The sequence below is a fragment of the Sardina pilchardus genome, chromosome 17 (assembly GCF_963854185.1).
Source record: "Sardina pilchardus chromosome 17, fSarPil1.1, whole genome shotgun sequence".
NCBI lineage: Eukaryota > Metazoa > Chordata > Actinopteri > Clupeiformes > Clupeidae > Sardina > Sardina pilchardus.
The window spans coordinates 4,901,514-4,921,717 of NC_085010.1; the positions used below are offsets into that span (position 1 = coordinate 4,901,514).

The 20,204-nt window shown below is 37.5% G+C and overlaps 1 protein-coding gene across 1 annotated transcript in view; it reads left to right on the forward strand.

Moving 5' to 3' along the window:
- The window catches only part of scyl2 (SCY1 like pseudokinase 2), a 52,312-nt gene that overhangs the window by 27,230 nt on the left and 4,878 nt on the right, over positions 1-20,204 (forward strand). The window contains exons 13-17 of the mRNA XM_062517866.1: positions 11,846-11,964; positions 15,019-15,119; positions 15,853-15,931; positions 16,143-16,220; positions 19,838-19,957. Of these exons, the coding sequence (XP_062373850.1) occupies positions 11,846-11,964; positions 15,019-15,119; positions 15,853-15,931; positions 16,143-16,220; positions 19,838-19,957 (497 nt within the window). The remainder of the gene's footprint in view (positions 1-11,845; positions 11,965-15,018; positions 15,120-15,852; positions 15,932-16,142; positions 16,221-19,837; positions 19,958-20,204) is intronic.

Sequence of the window (20,204 nt, forward strand, 5' to 3'; positions counted from 1 at the left end):
TATGTGGAAATAGAAAAGTATATGGACATGTAGTGTGTAAAGTTCTAATATTGCATCGAAGCCCCGTTCACAGAATAAATGCATGTAGTTAGAGGTGTTTTGGTAACACCAGAATAAACATTTACAATAAAAAAAAAGTGAAGTTTGGCACCCCCCTCTGGCAAAACCGTAGCATTTTGCTACTTTTACAAGGCATTAACTCTGGTAGCTATTTGAATGGAATGGAAAGGCTATATTTTACTTCTCGTATTCAAAAAGAAGCAGAAATTCCTAATACCATGATATTGAAAAGGATAGCAAAAAAGCCACCAACTAATGATAGGCCTATTTTAGATTAATGGTTAAAACATAATTTCAAGTATATAATTCGGTGTATTTGGCATCCTTTTCAATTTCAAGGTATTAGGAATTTCTGCTTCTTTTTGAATACGGGAAGTAAAATACAGCCTTTCCATTCCATTCAAATAGCTACCAGAGTTAATGCCTTGTAAAAGTAGCAAAATGCTACTGTTTCGCCAGAGGGGGGTGCCAAACTTCACTTTTTTTATTGTAAATGTTTATTCTGGTGTTACCAAAACACCTGTAACTACATGCATTTATTCTGTGAATGGGGCTTCGATGCAATATTAGAACTTTACACACTACATGTCTATATACTTTTCTATTTCCACATAGATTTTCATGATCCTACTACCTACCCCACATCGCATTTCAGTTACATGAAAATGACACAAAATACAAACATGCCTTGTTTTATTGTTATTATTGTCATGGTTATTGGTTGTGGAGACTTCAAATTGTGGGAAAACATTAATTAACTGCCGTATTTGAAGAGGAAATAGTGACTGATACCAAGTGAAAAAGATAAACAGTTTTTTAATACCCTTAATATCACACTTAATGCACGTTTTTCCAAAATTGAGGGCCCTTTCGAGAGTCAAGAGACATTTAGTACAGACTTTAAATTGTTTACACATGCTTATTATGAGTTGATCTTCCACCCTAGAAAATTTGGGGAGGCTAGGGAACATATTTGTCAAGATATTAATGCCCAGACATGGCATGTGTTTTTCAAGCTGTAAAAATGAAAGAATTTCAAGGTCTAAAAAAGATATGAAGACAGATGATTTCCACAGAAATATTTCACAGGCCTTGGTTTTAGGACCCATTGATGATATACACAAAGTTTGAACAAAATCTGAGACGGTGCAGCAACAATCTTATCTGATTTGACACGGAATGACCCAAATGTCAGTATAGGCCTATATAATGTAAATAATTACATAATATGTGTGTGTTTCAAATAAAGGCAAGCTTCACATCTTGGTAAAAAAAAATAAAAATTACATTATATGAAAGGAGAGCGAAAGGAGACCCCCCCCCGTCAGACTAGGGCGACCACCACACATTGCCTTCTAATCTGTGGGAAACACTGTAGTTGATGATTTTTTGCAGTTATGCTAAAAATGCTAACTATGCTAACAATGCTAACCATGCTAACTAGCTAACTTGCTAGTGAGGACTTTTATTTTGAAACATTTGTTGCTAGGGTATCCATGGTGGCCATTATCAGGAAACAAGAAGTTACTGCAGTATAATCATGTTGGTTGCTATGGAAATGGTCATAAACGCTTAATTTTAATGGTTGCTATGTTGGTTGCTAGGTACATGGAGGTTTCATGTAGTTGACTGGAGGCATAGTGGATGATAACTGACAGTTGGAATGGTTGAACAGTTCAATAGTTGAGTAGTTTCAATGGTTAAATGATTTAATAGTGTATTATTGCAGTGAGGACTTTTATTTTGAAACAGTTGTGGACAGAGGAAACAGTTAACAGGATGTGTAGTCTTCTGAGAGACTGTATGCTTAAAGCCAGAGAAACTGACAGTTGGTGCCCAGGTGGCCGGCCACCTGGCGTAAGATTCTAATTGCTGCCGTGATGTCATAATGAGCAATGTTAAGTCTATGGGGGAAATTGTAATAGTTTTTAACTAATAGTTTAAAAAGTATAAAAGTTACAAAGTTGAAAAATACAAAGCAGGCATGGCATAAGCAAGACCTACGCAACAACGTTTGAATGAAGTTTCTACGTTAAACGGTTGAAGCTGAATTGGCTGCGTTAGAAGAAGTTTAACTAGAAATGCAATTCCAAGGAATTACCAGTGCATGAAAATGCAAAAATGGATAGATAATGTAGATATGGTTACTAAAGTGTAGCTAGGGTAAACATGGTGGTTGCATAGTTTACAGAGAGTTGATAGTGTGAAGGTAGACAGTTTAAAGATGAAACATTCCAACTCTAACTTAACTAATGATTTCTATTCATGTTAAAATGTTGATTAGCTAACTTAGGTAATGATTTCTAGCAGTTACACTAAAAATGCTAATTATGATAGCAATGCTAACTTTATTAACAATGCTAACCAGGTTGATTAGCTAACTTAACCGATGATTTCTAGCAGTTACGCTAAAAATGCTAATTATGCTAGCAATGCTAACTTTATTAACAATGCTAACCAGGTTGATTAGCTAACTTAACCGATGATTTCTAGCAGTAATGCTAAAAATGCTAACTATGCTAACAATGCTAAATTTGCTAACAATGCTAACCAGGTTGATTAGCTAACTTAGTTGATGATTTTTTGCAGTTATGCTAAAAATGCTAACTATGCTAACAATGCTAACTATGCTAACCATGCTAACTAGCTAACTTGCTAGTGAGGACTTTTATTTTGAAACATTTGTTGCTAGGGTTTCCATGGTGGCCACTATCAGGAAACAAGAAGTTACTGCAGTATAATCATGTTGGTTGCTATGGAAACGGTCATAAACACTTAATTTGAATGGTTGCTATGTTGGTTGCTAGGTACATGGAGGTTTCATGTAGTTGACTGGAGGCATAGTGGATGATAACTGACAGTTGGAATGGTTGAACAGTTCAATAGTTGAGTAGTTTCAATGGTTAAATTATTTAATAGTGTATTATTGCAGTGAGGACTTTTATTTTGAAACAGTTGTGGACAGAGGAAACAGTTAACAGGATATGTAGTCTTCTGAGAGACTGTATGCTTAAAGCCAGAGAAACTGACAGTTGGTGCCCAGGTGGCCGGCCACCTGGCGTAAGATTCTAATTGCTGCCGTGATGTCATAATGAGCAATGTTAAGTCTATGGGGGAAATGGTAATAGTTTTTAAGTAATAGTTTAAAAAGTATAAAAGTTACAAAGTTGAAAAATACAAAGCAGGCATGGCATAAGCAAGACCTACGCAACAACGTTTGAATGAAGTTTCTACGTTAAACGGTTGAAGCTGAATTGGCTGCGTTAGAAGAAGATGTTTAACTAGAAATGCAATTCCAAGGAATTACCAGTGCATGAAAATGCAAAAATAGATAGATAATGTAGATATGGTTACTAAGGTGTAGCTAGGGTAAACATGGTGGTTGCATAGTTTACAGAGAGTTGATAGTGTGAAGGTAGACAGTTAAAAGATGAAACATTCCAGTTCTAACTTAACTAATGATTTCTATTCATGTTAAAATGTTGATTAGCTAACTTAGCTAATGATTTCTAGCAGTTACGTTAAAAATGCTAATAATGTTAGCAATGCTAACTTTATTAACAATGCTAACCAGGTTGATTAGCTAACCTAACCGTTGATTTCTAGAAGTAATGCTAAAAATGCTAACTATGGTAACAATGCTAAATTTGCTAACAATGCTAACCAGGTTGATTAGCTAACTTAGTTGATGATTTTTTGCAGTTATGCTAAAAATGCTAACTATGCTAACAATGCTAACCATGCTAACTAGCTAACTTGCTAGTGAGGACTTTTATTTTGAAACATTTGTTGCTAGGGTATCCATGGTGGCCACTATCAGGAAACAAGAAGTTACTGCAGTATAATCATGTTGGTTGCTATGGAAACGGTCATAAACGCTTAATTTTAATGGTTGCTATGTTGGTTGCTAGGTACATGGAGGTTTCATGTAGTTGACTGGAGGCATAGTGGATGATAACTGACAGTTGGAATGGTTGAACAGTTCAATAGTTGAGTAGTTTCAATGGTTAAATGATTTAATAGTGTATTATTGCAGTGAGGACTTTTATTTTGAAACCGTTGTGGACAGAGTAAACAGTTAACAGGATATGTAGTCTTCTGAGAGACTGTATGCTTAAAGCCAGAGAAACTGACAGTTGGTGCCCAGGTGGCCGGCCACCTGGCCTAAGATTCTAATTGCTGCCGTGATGTCATAATGAGCAATGTTAAGTCTATGGGGGAAATTGTAATAGTTTTTAACTAATAGTTTAAAAAGTATAAAAGTTACAAAGTTGAAAAATACAAAGCAGGCATGGCATAAGCAAGACCTACGCAACAACGTTTGAATGAAGTTTCTACGTTAAACGGTTGAAGCTGAATTGCGTGCGTTAGAAGAAGAATAATAATAAGAAGAAGAAGAAGAAGACCGAGGAAGAACAGTACAGTGCATTTTCATGCACTGTAACTAGAAATGCAATTCCAAGGAATTACCAGTGCATGAAAATGCAAAAATAGATAGATAATGTAGATATGGTTACTAAGGTGTAGCTAGGGTAAATATGGTGGTTGCATAGTTTACAGAGAGATGATAGTGTGAAGGTAGACAGTTTAAAGATGAAACATTCCAGTTCTATTTTAACTAATGATTTCTATTCATGTTAAAATGTTGATTAGCTAACTTAGCTAATGATTTCTAGCAGTTACGCTAAAAATGCTAATTATGCTAGCAATGCTAACTTTATTAACAATGCTAACCAGGTTGATTAGCTAACTTAGTTGATGATTTTTTGCAGTTATGCTAAAAATGCTAACTATGCTAACAATGCTAACTATGCTAACCATGCTAACTAGCTAACTTGCTAGTGAGGACTTTTATTTTGAAACATTTGTTGCTAGGGTATCCATGGTGGCCACTATCAGGAAACAAGAAGTTACTGCAGTATAATCATGTTGGTTGCTATGGAAACGGTCATAAACACTTAATTTTAATGGTTGCTATGTTGGTTGCTAGGTACATGGAGGTTTCATGTAGTTGACTGGAGGCATAGTGGATGATAACTGACAGTTGGAATGGTTGAATAGTTCAATAGTTGAGTAGTTTCAATGGTTAAATGATTTAATAGTGTATTATTGCAGTGAGGACTTTTATTTTGAAACAGTTGTGGACAGAGGAAACAGTTAGCAGGATATGTAGTCTTCTGAGAGACTGTATGCTTAAAGCCAGAGAAACTGACAGTTGGTGCCCAGGTGGCCGGCCACCTGGCGTAAGATTCTAATTGCTGCCGTGATGTCATAATGAGCAATGTTAAGTCTATGGGGGAAATTGTAATAGTTTTTAACAAATAGTTTAAAAAGTATAAAAGTTACAAAGTTGAAAAATACAAAGCCCACATCGCGTAAGTAAGACCTACGCAACAAAGTTTGAATTAAGTTTCTACGTTAAACGGTTGAAGCTGCATTAAGTGCGTTAGAAGAAGAATAATAATAAAATGCCTAGGAAGAACAGTACAGTGCATTTTCATGCACTGTAATAATAATAATAAGAAGACTTGGAACTAGAAATGCAATTCCAAGGAATTACCAGTGCATGAAAATGCAAAAATAGATAGATAATGTAGACATGGTTACTAAGGTGTAGCTAGGGTAAACATGGTGGTTGCATAGTTTACAGAGAGTTGATAGTGTGAAGGTAGACGTTTTAAAGATGAAACGTTACAGTTCTAACTTAAGTAATGATTTCTATTCATGTTAAAATGTTGATTAGCTAACTTAGCTAATGATTTCTAGCAGTTACGCTAAAAATGCTTATTATGCTAGCAATGCAAACTTTACTAACAATGCTAACCAGGTTGATTAGCTAACTTAACCGATGATTTCTAGCAGTAATGCTAAAAATGCTAACTATGTTAACAATGCTAAATTTGCTAACAATGCTAACCAGGTTGATTAGCTAACTTAGTTGATGATTTTTTGCAGTTATACTAAAAATGTTAACTATGCTAACAATGCTAACCATGCTAACTAGCTAACTTGCTAGTGAGGACTTTTATTTTGAAACATTTGTTGCTAGGGTATCCATGGTGGCCACTATCAGGAAACAAGAAGTTACTGCAGTATAATCATGTTGGTTGCTATGGAAACAGTCATAAACACTTAATTTTAATGGTTGCTATGTTGGTTGCTAGGTACATGGAGGTTTCATGTAGTTGACTGGAGGCATAGTGGATGATAACTGACAGTTGGAATGGTTGAACAGTTCAATAGTTGAGTAGTTTCAATGGTTAAATGATTTAATAGTGTATTATTGCAGTGAGGACCTTTATTTTGAAACAGTTGTGGACAGAGGACGTAGTGAAACAGGATCTGTAGTCTTAATGAGATTGTATGCTTAAAGCCTAAGACAGAAGGTGCCTCTCATATAGCGTTTACGCGTCCTCTCTCGCTCCTCACTGATCTACTTAAAGAATGATGGAGCGGCAACAATGGGATAGTCTAGCCCTTCTTCTATCTTTCTTTATGTAGATCATTGAGGATCGAGGAGCGAGGGAGGACATATAAACGCTGCTTGAGAGGGACCCACAGTAAATACTTTAAAAGTTGTATGTAGATAGTCTAATTAATGTTGATAGACAGAATGTTTAATGGATGTTGATAGGCAGATTGTTTAATAGATATTGATTGACAGTTTAATGGGTGGATGAGTGAATGGTCTGAAGAAGATGAATGGATAGAAGGTTGGATGGAATGTGCCTTATATTCTTGTTAAGAGAGACACTGATACAGCTCTCTGAGAGTAGTTGACACAGGTGTAATCAATTTAACTGGCTAGTCTTAAGAGAGCCAGAGTAGCCTACTCTTAAAGCTTGAGACAGAGTAAATAATTGAAAAGTTGAATGTAGATAGTCTAATTAATGTTGATAGACAGAGAGTTTAATGGATGTTGATAGACAGATTGTTTAATAGATGTTGATAGACAGTTTAATGGGTGGATGAGTGAATGGTCTGAAGAAGATGAATGGATAGAATGTTGGATGGAATGTGCCTTATATTCTTGTAGAATGGAGAGAGACAGCTCTCTACTGAGAGTAGTGGATACAGATACAGGTGTAATCAATTTAACTGGCTAGTCAGCCTGAGACAGAGTAGATTGTTTAAAAGTTGAATGTAGAGCGTCTAATTGATGTTGATAGGCAGACTGTTTAGAATGGGTGGATGAGTGAATGGTTTGAAGAAGATGAATGGATATAAAGTTGAATGGAATTAGGAGGACTTATTTTGATACTGTTGTGCGCAGAGGATACAGGGGAACAGAACAGAAGTCTTCAGAGAGATTGTAAAGCCTGAGAGAAACTGACAGTTGGTGCCCAGGTGGCTGACCAGCTGGGGTAACATTCTAATTGCTGCCGTGATGTCATAATGAGCCATGTTAAGTCTATGGGGGAAATTGTAATAGTTTTTAACTAATAGTTTAAAAAGTATAAAAGTTACAAAGTTGAAAAATACAAAGCCCACATCGCGTAAGTAAGACCTACGCGTCAAAATTTGAATGGAGTTTCTACGTTAAGCGGTTGAAGCTGAATTGCGTGCGTTAGAAGGAGAATAATAACTAGAAATGCAATTCCAAGGAATTACCAGTGCATGAAAATGCAAAAATAGATAGATAATGTAGATATGGTTACTAAGGTGTAGCTAGGGTAAACATGGTGGTTGCATAGTTTACAGAGAGTTGATAGTGTGAAGGTAGACAGTTTAAAGATGAAACATTCCAGTTCTAACTTAACTAATGATTTCTATTCATGTTAAAATGTTGATTAGCTAACTTAGCTAATGATTTCTAGCAGTTACGTTAAAAATGCTTATTATGCTAGCAATGCTAACTTTACTAACAATGCTAACCAGGTTGATTAGCTAACTTAACCGATGATTTCTAGCAGTTATGCTAAAAATGCTAACTATGTTAACAATGCTAACTATGCTAACTAGCTAACTTGCTACTGAGGACTTTTATTTTGAAACATTTGTTGCTAGGGTATCCATGGTGGCCACTATCAGGAAACAAGAAGTTACTGCAGTATAATCATGTTGGTTGCTATGGAAACGGTCATAAACGCTTAATTTTAATGGTTGCTATGTTGGTTGCTAGGTACATGGAGGTTTCATGTAGTTGACTGGAGGCATAGTGGATGATAACTGACAGTTGGAATGGTTGAACAGTTCAATAGTTGAGTAGTTTCAATGGTTAAATGATTTAATAGTGTATTATTGCAGTGAGGACCTTTATTTTGAAACAGTTGTGGACAGAGGAAGTAGTGAAACAGGATCTGTAGTCTTAATGAGATTGTATGCTTAAAGCCTGAGACAGAAGGTGCCTCTCATAGCGTTTACGCGTCCTCTCTCGCTCCTCACTGATCTACATAAAGAATGATGGAGCGGCAACAATGGGATAGTCTAGCCCTTCTTCTATCTTTCTTTATGTAGATCATTGAGGATCGAGGAGCGAGGGAGGACATATAAACGCTGCTTGAGAGGGACCCACAGTAAATACTTTAAAAGTTGTATGTAGATAGTCTAATTAATGTTGATAGATAGAATGTTTAATGGATGTTGATAGGCAGATTGTTTTATATTGATTGACAGTTTAATGGGTGGATGAGTGAATGGTCTGAAGAAGATGAATGGATAGAAGGTTGGATGGAATGTGCCTTATATTCTTGTTAAGAGAGACACTGATACAGCTCTCTGAGAGTAGTTGACACAGGTGTAATCAATTTAACTGGCTAGTCTTAAGAGAGCCAGAGTACTCTTAAAGCCTGAGACAGAGTAAATAATTTAAAAGTTGAATGTAGATAGTCTAATTAATGTTGATAGACAGAGAGTTTAATGGATGTTGATAGACAGATTGTTTAATAGATGTTGATAGACAGTTTAATGGGTGGATGAGTGAATGGTCTGAAGAAGATGAATGGATAGAATGTTGGATGGAATGTGCCTTATATTCTTGTAGAATGGAGAGACACAGCTCTCTACTGAGAGTAGTGGATACAGATACAGGTGTAATCAATTTAACTGGCTAGTCTTAAGAGAGCCAGCCTGAGACAGAGTAGATTGTTTAAAAGTTCAATGTAGAGCGTCTAATTGATGTTGTTGATAGGCAGACTGTTTAGAATGGGTGGATGAGTGAATGGTTTGAAGAAGATGAATGGATATAAAGTTGGATGGAATTAGGAGGACTTATTTTGATACTGTTGTGCACAGAGGATACAGGGGAACAGAATATGTAGTCTTCAGAGAGGAGCCTGAGAGAAACTGACAGTTGGTGCCCAGGTGGCTGACCAGCTGGGGTAACATTCTAATTGCTGCCGTGATGTCATAATGAGCAATGTTAAGTCTATGGGGGAAATGGTGATAGTTTTTAACTAATAGTTTAAAAAGTATAAAAGTTACAAAGTTGAAAAATACAAAGCACATATGGCATAAGCAAGACCTACGCAACAAAGTTTGAATGAAGTTTCTACGTTAAACGGTTGAAGCTGAATTGCGAGCGTTAGAAGAAGAAGTTTAACTAGAAATGCAATTCCAAGGAATTACCAGTGCATGAAAATGCAAAAATAGATAGATAATGTAGATATGGTTACTAAGGTGTAGCTAGGGTAAACATGGTGGTTGCATAATTTACAGAGAGTTGATAGTGTGAAGGTAGACTGTTTAAAGATGAAACATTCCAGTTCTAACTTAACTAATGATTTCTATTCATGTTAAAATGTTGATTAGCTAACTTAGCTAATGATTTCTAGCAGTTATGTTAAAAATGCTAATTATGCTAGCAATGCTAACTTTATTAACAATGCTAACCAGGTTGATTAGCTAACTTAACTGATGATTTCTAGCAGTAATGTTAAAGATGCTAACTATGTTAAATATGCTAACAATGCTAACCAGGTTGATTAGCTAACTTAGTTGATGATTTTTTGCAGTTATGCTAAAAATGCTAACTATGCTAACAATGCTTACTATGCTAACCATGCTAACTAGCTAACTTGCTAGTGAGGACTTTTATTTTGAAACATTTGTTGTTAGGGTATCCATGGTGGCCACTATCAGGAAACAAGAAGTTACTGCAGTATAATCATGTTGGTTGCTATGGAAACGGTCATAAACACTTCATTTTAATGGTTGCTATGTTGGTTGCTAGGTACATGGAGGTTTCATGTAGTTGACTGGATGCATAGTGGATGATAACTGACAGTTGGAATGGTTGAACAGTTCAATAGTTGAGTAGTTTCAATGGTTAAATGATTTAATAGTGTATTATTGCAGTGAGGACTTTTATTTTGAAACAGTTGTGGACAGAGGACGTAGTGAAACAGGATCTGTAGTCTTAATGAGATTGTATGCTTAAAGCCTGAGACAGAAGGTGCCTCTCATATAGCGTTTACGCATCCTCTCTCGCTCCTCACTGATCTACATAAAGAATGATGGAGCGGCAACAATGGGATAGTCTAGCCCTTCTTCTATCTTTCTTTATGTAGATCATTGAGGATCGAGGAGCGAGGGAGGACATATAAACGCTGCTTGAGAGGGACCCACAGTAAATACTTTAAAAGTTGTATGTAGATAGTCTAATTAATGTTGATAGACAGAATGTTTAATGGATGTTGATAGGCAGATTGTTTAATAGATATTGATTGACAGTTTAATGGGTGGATGAGTGAATGGTCTGAAGAAGATGAATGGATAGAAGGTTGGATGGAATGTGCCTTATATTCTTGTAGAATGGAGAGACACAGCTCTCTACTGAGAGTAGTGGATACAGATACAGGTGTAATCAATTTAACTGGCTAGTCTTAACAGAGCCAGCCTGAGACAGAGTAGATTGTTTAAAAGTTGAATGTAGAGCGTCTAATTGATGTTGATAGGCAGACTGTTTAGAATGGGTGGATGAGTGAATGGTTTGAAGAAGATGAATGGATATAAAGTTGAATGGAATTAGGAGGACTTATTTTGATACTGTTGTGCGCAGAGGATACAGGGGAACAGAATATGTAGTCTTCAGAGAGATTGTAAAGCCGGAGAGAAACTGACAGTTGGTGCCCAGGTGGCTGACCAGCTGGGGTAACATTCTAATTGCTGCCGTGATGTCATAATGAGCCATGTTAAGTCTATGGGGGAAATTGTAATAGTTTTTAACTAATAGTTTAAAAAGTATAAAAGTTACAAAGTTGAAAAATACAAAGCCCACATCGCGTAAGTAAGACCTACGCGTCAAAATTTGAATGGAGTTTCTACGTTAAGCGGTTGAAGCTGAATTGCGTGCGTTAGAAGAAGAATAAGAAGAAGAAGACCGAGGAAGAACAGTACAGTGCATTTTCATGCACTGTAATAAGAAGAAGAAGAAGACCGAGGAAGAACAGTACAGTGCATTTTCATGCACTGTAATAACAGTACAGTGCATTTTCATGCACTGTAATAATAAGAAGACTTGGAATAACAGTACAGTGCATTTTCATGCACTGTAATAATAAGAAGACTTGGAATAACAGTATAGTGCATTTTCATGCACTATAATTAGTTATTTTCCCATGCTTAATGCTCATCGCTTTTGGGACACAACATGTAACTTGGTTAATCCAAAGTAGATAACCCAATTAATGTTTTGATGCTGCTGCGTTTCAACTGCATCCTCTGACAAACAGGAATAAGCGTCAACAACTTTCAAAATGTAGGAATGTTATTGAATTTGTTTTTGAATGGAATGACAGTTATGTTTTTAAATCGGCTAATGTATGACTGTCATTATTTTCAACAGGAATTTACAAATGCACCTTTACACACAAGAAGCTGGGGATCCCAAAAGAGCATATAGCTTCTAAGAGCCTTCCTCATCTGATCTCACTGAGTATTGACAACAATCTTAACCTTAACCAGGTAATTTTGGGTTTTTTTGCTAGCCTGATTACCATCGACTTTCAAAGGCTCTGCGAGACTTTAGTCTGACCAACAGCCTGTGCTAACACGGTTTCTCCAAGCGCTGGTTGACCCGCCTCCTTTAAGTGCCTCGATTTGCTACTGGTCGATGTCAGAAAGCGGTTTGCCGAGTTTAAACCAATAACAACACTCTTTCCGCTGCCTTGAACACGCCTCTACCCAGAGCTGTTGGAGCTGCTCAAAGTTGATTGGTTCTCGACCAAAGGGGGCAGTTCCGCAGATTTCGGGAACTCAGAAATCCTTCCCGATTAGCAGTTGACCAGACCAGCGACAGAAACAGCCTGAAGGCGTTACGTCACTGGGAGGGCGTGCCAGGCTAGTTTTTTGCATCCCTACAGAAGTCACATCTCTGCCCCAGTCTTGTAACTAGTGTCAGAGGCTTTTCAAAAATTCATTGATATGTTTCAAGTTTCAAAAAGCTTTATTGTCTTATGTTGCCATTCAGATAAATTTTGTAAGTTTTCAAAAGGAATGGGCCCTGCACTAGTATATTTAACTCTCGCCTTTTGACACTAACAATTACACATTTGCAATAATTGTCAAAAACAAATACAAGGGAATATAACCTAGTGTCAGAATTCCACTTGGTAGAAAATGAAGCTTTTGATGGATGGCATCATTCTCTCAGTTTGCCTTGAGATAGGAGAAATACGGATTTCAATGTTGGACCTCCTGCTTTCAGTGATGTAAAAATCATCATTTCACATCATTGAAAGCACAAAGTCCTATTCATGGGTTTCATTGAAATCCGCATTTCTCCCATCTCAAGGCAAACTGAGGGAATGATGCACGACCATTCAAAAACATGACTGGTTTTCTAAAGATACAAAGCTTAATGCTAATCAGTGAAGTGTCCCTTTAAGGCCATTTAGTAGATCAGGTGACAAAACTACTGTCAATAATTTGACAAAAAATTATTGGGGACAGATGTCACAAAGTTTTAGGCTGTCATAGTCCAGCACTCACAACAAAGTGTCAAATAGGACGTTAACTAGTTGCTATATGAACTTAAACATTAGTTTTGCATCCCACCAAGACTCTGTGACTATGGCAACAATAGAACTTGAACTTCAGAAGAACTGGAGTTGCTGTGCAGTCAGAGAATGCGACAATGTCTGTGCTAATTCAAATGAAATGTATGCAACAAGCTCCATGACACACTAGCAGGTGCAAGCAGACACATCAGATGAGCGGATTGTTTCATGAGAAAATGTCACAAGTTATGGAACAACATGTTTGAGTAACTATCATTCCCGCTTGTTTATTTTATTTATTTTTCGTAATATATATTTTCTTTTTTAATTTGTACTTTTAACTGGCACACTTTTTGGAGGAGTTAAACCACACTCACATAAGAGTGTCATGTTGACCGAAAGCTAGGCTGCCTAAAATTGCATAAAGAACTGAAGTTTTGAAAACTGGCACACTTCTAAAGTCTTATTGTTAATACCATCTTTATCTTTTTCAGCCTATTCTTGTTGTTTAAAGGTCAACTATGCAAGTTTTTTTTTAGCTTAATTTGCCTTAAAGGAACACTTCACCAAGCCGAGTTGATACACAATGTCCTCACTCTTGCACTTTCAGTTTCACTTTGGAGTGAGGATATTACTGCACCGAGTCTAAGTGCTCCCAATTGTTATTCCGCCACACAATATAGTTATCCCTCTTACCTGCTCAGAAATGCACCACGTTTTATTTTGTCTCACCATACTTGGTCGTGTGACTACTCGTGTAACTGTTTTTTAATAGGGAAAACATGGAGGTGTTTAGTCACTTCTAACTTATTCTAATGGATCCTAATGAATGAACTGGGTTAGCTAAGTTCTATCAAAGTTGCGCCGCGCGCCAGAGCCAGTGAGTGCACGCATTGAAATTCGAGATGTATGTATCAACCCGTCTTAGTTAAAGGTAGGGTATGGAATGAGCTTTGTTGGCCATTTTTGCAAAATCACTTGAAATCCTATTCCTAACCCACTTATAGCCACTAAGTTGGAAGCACTGAAATGTAAATTAAACACGTCAATCATCTGCGGAACGGGCAGGGCTCGAAAAACTCCAGCCAATAGAATTCCTCACCCCATACCATCATTTCACAGCTCGTTCGTCAATCTAACGTCTTACTCCTCTTCCTCCTCCCCACCGCGCGCGACCCTTTCGAAAGCTGGTGACCGCGAGTCAGTGCTGAAACGAAACCAACTGCCTGCTGCTGCACGTCCATGTTCCCCTCTTGTTGTATGTGTCACTTCATTTCTATACAAACTAACTAAGGCAGCGGATATCTACGGAAACTCAATCACCCACGCAATAAATAAGCTATGTAGCAAAAATTACATTTTACCGTGACACGAAGAGTGCTGTAAACATGAAATCGAAACTTAACAGCTTGGAGCTACGGTGGAATAGGCGAACCAACGGGCCAGCACTAAACTTGGATATTTCAGGAGATAATCGCCCTGGTAAGAACAAACCAGATTCTGTTCAAATATACACACCTATGGCTACTGAACCATATGTACTACAACCCTTTGGAGGTGAATAAAGAATGTAATTGGGGAAGTTGATGTGAGTGATTGTATGGAGACTAGAGCTCATAGTGCTGTAGACGCCAGGCTGGCATTTCATTTTAGCCTGGCTCGCTCTCGCGCTGCGCATTTGAATTGTCGCTCGTGCATGGAGGGCGGGACTTGAGGTTGTATATGTTCAAACTCTGCCGTCCGTTTTGCTAATTCCGTACCCAACCTTTAAGGGAACAACGTAGTTTAATATGAAAAAAATGTGGTGTTCCTTTGACTAATCAGCTTCGGAGACATTGGAATGGTTATTTGACTTATTTTGGGTTGAATGACTGCTGTCTCGCCTCCCCCTAGTGTCTCTGAGCTGAGAAACCACACACGTTTGTGCCAAACTTGCAGAGTTTCCCTTTAATATGTTAATTTTTTAAATGTTGAGCCAGTGTGTGTAACTGCTGTAAATAAAATTGCCTTGCCCTTTCAGTTCAACTCATTCATGGCAGTGATCAAGGATATGCTGGGAAAAATGGAGATCGAACACAAGACCAAACTGGAACAGCTCCATGTTATGCAGGAACAACAGAGGTGCCAGTCAATTTTTTTTAATATAAATACTCCTGCAGTTATTCTTATTTTTATGTTTTGATCAGTTTTGTAAAAATCTGTTTCATGGAGTAATTCTTTGCAGCTTTATTCAGTGACGAACAGTTAAAACAATAACATAAGTCTGCTTCACAAACTCTGATTTGGTTGCCAGCTTTTTTCCAGTTTCTAGCTATTTAGTTGACCACTTTTAATGTTTTCATTAATGTTTTCATGCAATTCAAACCAGCTAATTAGCTAACAGCTAATAACTGACATAAAGCATGCCAAACTCTTAGTATGTTAAGGGTATAGTGTTGACATGGGGTTATTTGAATTCCAAAGGCCAAGGTGACTTTATCAGGGTGCATAGTGTCCTGGATCCATGAAATAACTGGCCTTTAAAAATAAAAATAAAAATCCTCTATGGGAATTTAACATGGGCGTTCCAATACTTATGACCCCCTGTATTTTAAGGAAAACATTTATTTATTTACAATACATTATTCATTCACAAAGAAAATTAATAATAGTCCTTAAAGGTTGAATAGTTCCTCATTGTTTAATTTAAGGCATTAAGATACATTTCCAAAAGATGATTTTATATTTAACTTTAAGCATGTGTTCTAATACTTTTGGAGGGCACTTTATGTGAACAAGCAAACATGCTTTGATTAATGCTCTGTGTAGGAAAACATATGCTTTGTACTGAAAAAGTTGTCAAATTTCTTTTTAGGAGCCTCAATATCTCAAGCCAGATGAACCAGTCAACAGAGTCCAACAGTGCATCCAATACCACAAATCAAGTGAGAGAGGTAAGTATAGTTACAGCGTATAGTCATTTAACCATTGTGCCATATCGTCCAACATTTTTTAAAATGCCATGAGAAATTGCAAACTGTGGTGGGTAGATCACAGATCGATTTTCAAGTCCTGCTTCTCTTAGTTACTGTTGCTATGTCTGTCAAACATTGCAGAATCTTCTGTAGTTTTCAGGATTTCAAGAATTTCTTTTGTCATTCCTAGATTGATGACCTATTTGGAGGCAATTCTGTCAATGGCAGAGAAATGAACTCCTCCAAAAATATACCACAGTCCTCCAGAGTGAGTAGCTTTACTGTGTAATGACTCAACTGTTTTTAATTTGGAAAGTAAGATTTATTTTTGCATCCATAATTGTGTACTATATCAGTGAAATGGGGGTTGCAACAACTCCCAATAAAGATAAACAAAAATCTCTATCTACAGTGGGTACTACTTTAAATTGACTGGTTTCATGCGTGATTCTCACGCGACCTCACGTGTATTTTATTTATATTTCCCCAGTTAAGCTGCAATGACCCAAACAACCACCAGGTGGCATTTGAGCAGGGTTAGGAACGTAGGCATTTTGAACTGTAATCAAACAATCCAAGAAATCTTTGTTATCTTATGAAAAGATTTCCCTGATTAATCAGGAGTAATCACATTATTATATGCAAAACTCAATAATGAATTCAAAAGTAGTATATAGACCATTTTTATTTTAAATGTGCTGCCATATGAATGAAAGTGCCATTCTGCAACATTTTGTTTTTACAGTAGCAGTTAAATAAATGAGATTCAGTGTAAATTTCAACTTAAACAATGTAATCAAAACAAATACAAATGTAAAGCTTATTGTACACACACTTTTTTTTGGTAAAGCCTTTAACAGTGTGTGTAGTCAGATCTTTCCATAATACTTGTTGTACTCGTTTGTGCTTTTTAGCGGCATGTTCATCAGGTCCCGGAGCTGCCGGAGCCTCCATGTCAACAATGAATGAAAATTAGCTTATTATCAATTTGTCCGAGTAGGCTATGCTACACACATTTTCCCCCTAAACATACAGGCAATGAGCAGCCTTGAATGAATAGTTTTTAATGTATCAGACAATAACTAGGCTACTCGAGACTCTGCTATAGTAGACTATTAGGGCAGGATTCGGAATTCGGGACGTCTGGTCACCCTACTCCGGTGATAACAAAATTCAAGTTTGCAGTGATTACAAATAACTTTGTTGATTGTGCCGTCTGAAAGAACTATAAAATGAAAATGTTCATGTTTGTTGGTTTGTTTAAATCTGCAAATATTATTTTCCTTTCCTGGTTCCTGTAAGCACGGCAGCAGTCGGCAACAAAGGCTACTTTTACCAGCCTGTGAGCAACAGACCTTTACAGTATAAAAGAAATAATAAAAACTGTGTAAATGCGCGATAAAATAATTATCTGCGTTTATTGATTGATTAGTTAACGTGATTATAACGCCTTATCTCCCTCAACAATGGAATTCTCTTCTCTGATTGGCTGATGGGGTGGCCATTAACTTCGTATAACCTGCTACCTTCGAAGTAGTTCCCGTATCACACTTGAATATTAATTCGCCAAACTCGTTGCGAAGTTTAAATGAACTGTCACGTTGCATCCAAGCTGAAATACAGACGTGCAGAACCATAGTAACATTGTAGCATATGACGGAGGTGAATTGTAGCTAGTTAAATGCCATGTAGGCTATAAAAGTAGCGATCTTTCAAAGTTAAAGTTAATCAGAATCCTGGGATATGCCCGCTTGACAACGGGAGAGATAGAACTAACGACTGGCTTTTGGCCGTAGCAACCAGCCATTTAGAACTAACGACTGGCTTTTGGCCATAGCAACCATCCATTTAGAACTAGTAACGGCAGTTTTGTCCTGCAAGTAGAAAGTTGATATGTGGCGGAAAGTAGTCCCACAGTCAAGACAGTTTTAGCGATGTTTACGGACGCAACGGTGGAATAAAACTATGTTCTAAATATACAGGTTATGAATACAAACGGGAGATAAGCGGGATAACGGCCTTCGAGGTCGACCGGTTCGATGGAAATAATGGCACGGCGGAGGTAACTCCGTCTCCGTGCTTCGCACGTCGCCGGAGTTCTAGACCTCCACCTAGCCATTATTTCCATCGAACCGGTCACCTCGTCGGCCGTTATCCCTTACTTAACTTGCCCAGCCCTAGTGGGAAGCATTTATCCTGGTCATTGTAAGTGCCCTTCACACATGCTACATATCTTTTTTTTTTTTCAGCACAGTCTAGGCTACCCAGATCTGCCACAATATCATATATTAATACTTTCATTGATTTGATTTTGATTTTGATTTTTAAATAACAAAAATACAAATAGCATTCCATACAAATTCTTACATTTTGATGTGTATCTCACCACAGCAAGCTGTGTCCTGAAAATGTATGGTGGTATCACCAACCTGAAGGTTGTATTTGGTATCAATGGAAAGCTCTGTTTCTCCTCTTTCAATTGATATGTGTGTCATGTCTGTGCGACCCCGGGTTCGCAAGTAATTCAAGCGAGAGTAATGGATGTGCGGGTGAACGCAGAGCAGTATAGACTGTAAATATGATATACTTTGATTTAATTTCATAATTTAAAAAAAAATGTTCATACTTTATACAGACAAGTGTCCAGTCTCATTGGAAAGCCCCACTTAGGCTCTTTCGTGCAATAAAGGTCTCATCTTGCTGCGACTAATAATCGCGGAGCAATGTAACAAAGAAGAAGTTTTTGACGCACTTTGCGTCAATCGGCTCATAGGGTTAAAGCATGATAGACCTACGTAATATCTATTTTGGACATGTAAAAGACATGGGACTAGGCTAATGACAGAACTGTACGCTCAAATTCAAAATAAACTTTTGAAGCAATGGTAATTGGGTTACAGTGTCATCTCTGTTCAGGAGAAGACTGCTAGTGTCTAGTGTCACACTCCTCACGCACAAGTATACACAGGTCTGGTGCTCTGATGATGTTACACCTTGCACAGTGTGCGGTGACCACGGTGTTGAATATATTGTGCTTTCAGTATTTCAGTCCTGTCCCTGATTTAAGCCATTGAAACAGTCTAAACTTGATTGGTAATGGGTGTAATTACATGTAATGGGTGTATTTTTTTACCTTATATAGATATCCTGCAGTACTGCGCACTGGGTAGTGCCAGGGTAGATGTGAGGAACACTTGATCACTATGTGCAGAGCAATCCTATTCTGAGAGCGGCTGTACCGCTGAGATGGTTCTGGACAGAACACTCAATCGTAGATGTAGATGAGGCTTGCAGCAGCGCTCTTCTGCAGTAATGGGCAGTAACGTAACGCATTAGAAGTAACGTGTTACTGTAATCCGATTACTTTTTTCAAGTAACGAATAAAGTAAGGGATTACAATTGCAAAAACAGTAATTAGATTACCGTTACTTTCCTGCAAGCAGACTGCGTTTCTAAACCGTGATTTTAATTAAAGTCTGGTGACGTGCAACGCTATGCAAGAGATGTAAATAACAGACGTGTATCAGCACGCTATGCAAGAGATGTAAATAACAGACGTGTACAGTATCAGCAAGACAATTGAGTGCGGGAGAGAGCATGACCATGCTGCATTTATTAGCTCATCAGTGACACTCACGTTGAATTCACATTCAAGTTCTTTATTTACAAATGTGTTGCATGCAGTTCATAGTTCACAGAACTCGTTTATGGACAACACTGCATTTGATTCTATTTTTTAAGATGGAATATGCAGAAAGAATAGAATTAGGCTGAAAGGTGTATTGCTTTATAGCATATTCAGGTTGTGTTATATAATATTCTTTTTAAAAATCCATTTAAATGTGGTATTCATTGCTGTCATCATGTCTTCTTGTGGTCTTATAGGTGTCACTCACACTTGAGGAGAAACAGAGATTAGCCAAGGAACAGGAACAAGCATCCAAACTGAGGAACCAGCAACCCCTTCACCCACAGAGTGTAAAACCAGCTACAACCATCACACAGGTAGTTTAGAGATCCTACCTTATGATGGCCTTTTGCTACATACTGTAGTTGGTGTGCTTGCTAAGTTTTCCATTTTTTGTTTTGCTGAAAGCAGCACACCATTGTTTTTCTGAAGTTTTCTTATTAGCAGTGCCGCTGTTCCCACCACACGCATCACGCACTGCGCGTAGGGCACCAAGGACAGAGAGGGCACCAACATTTAGCCACTTAGTAGTTTTACTGCAAACTGCGTTTCACTATTCGTCGA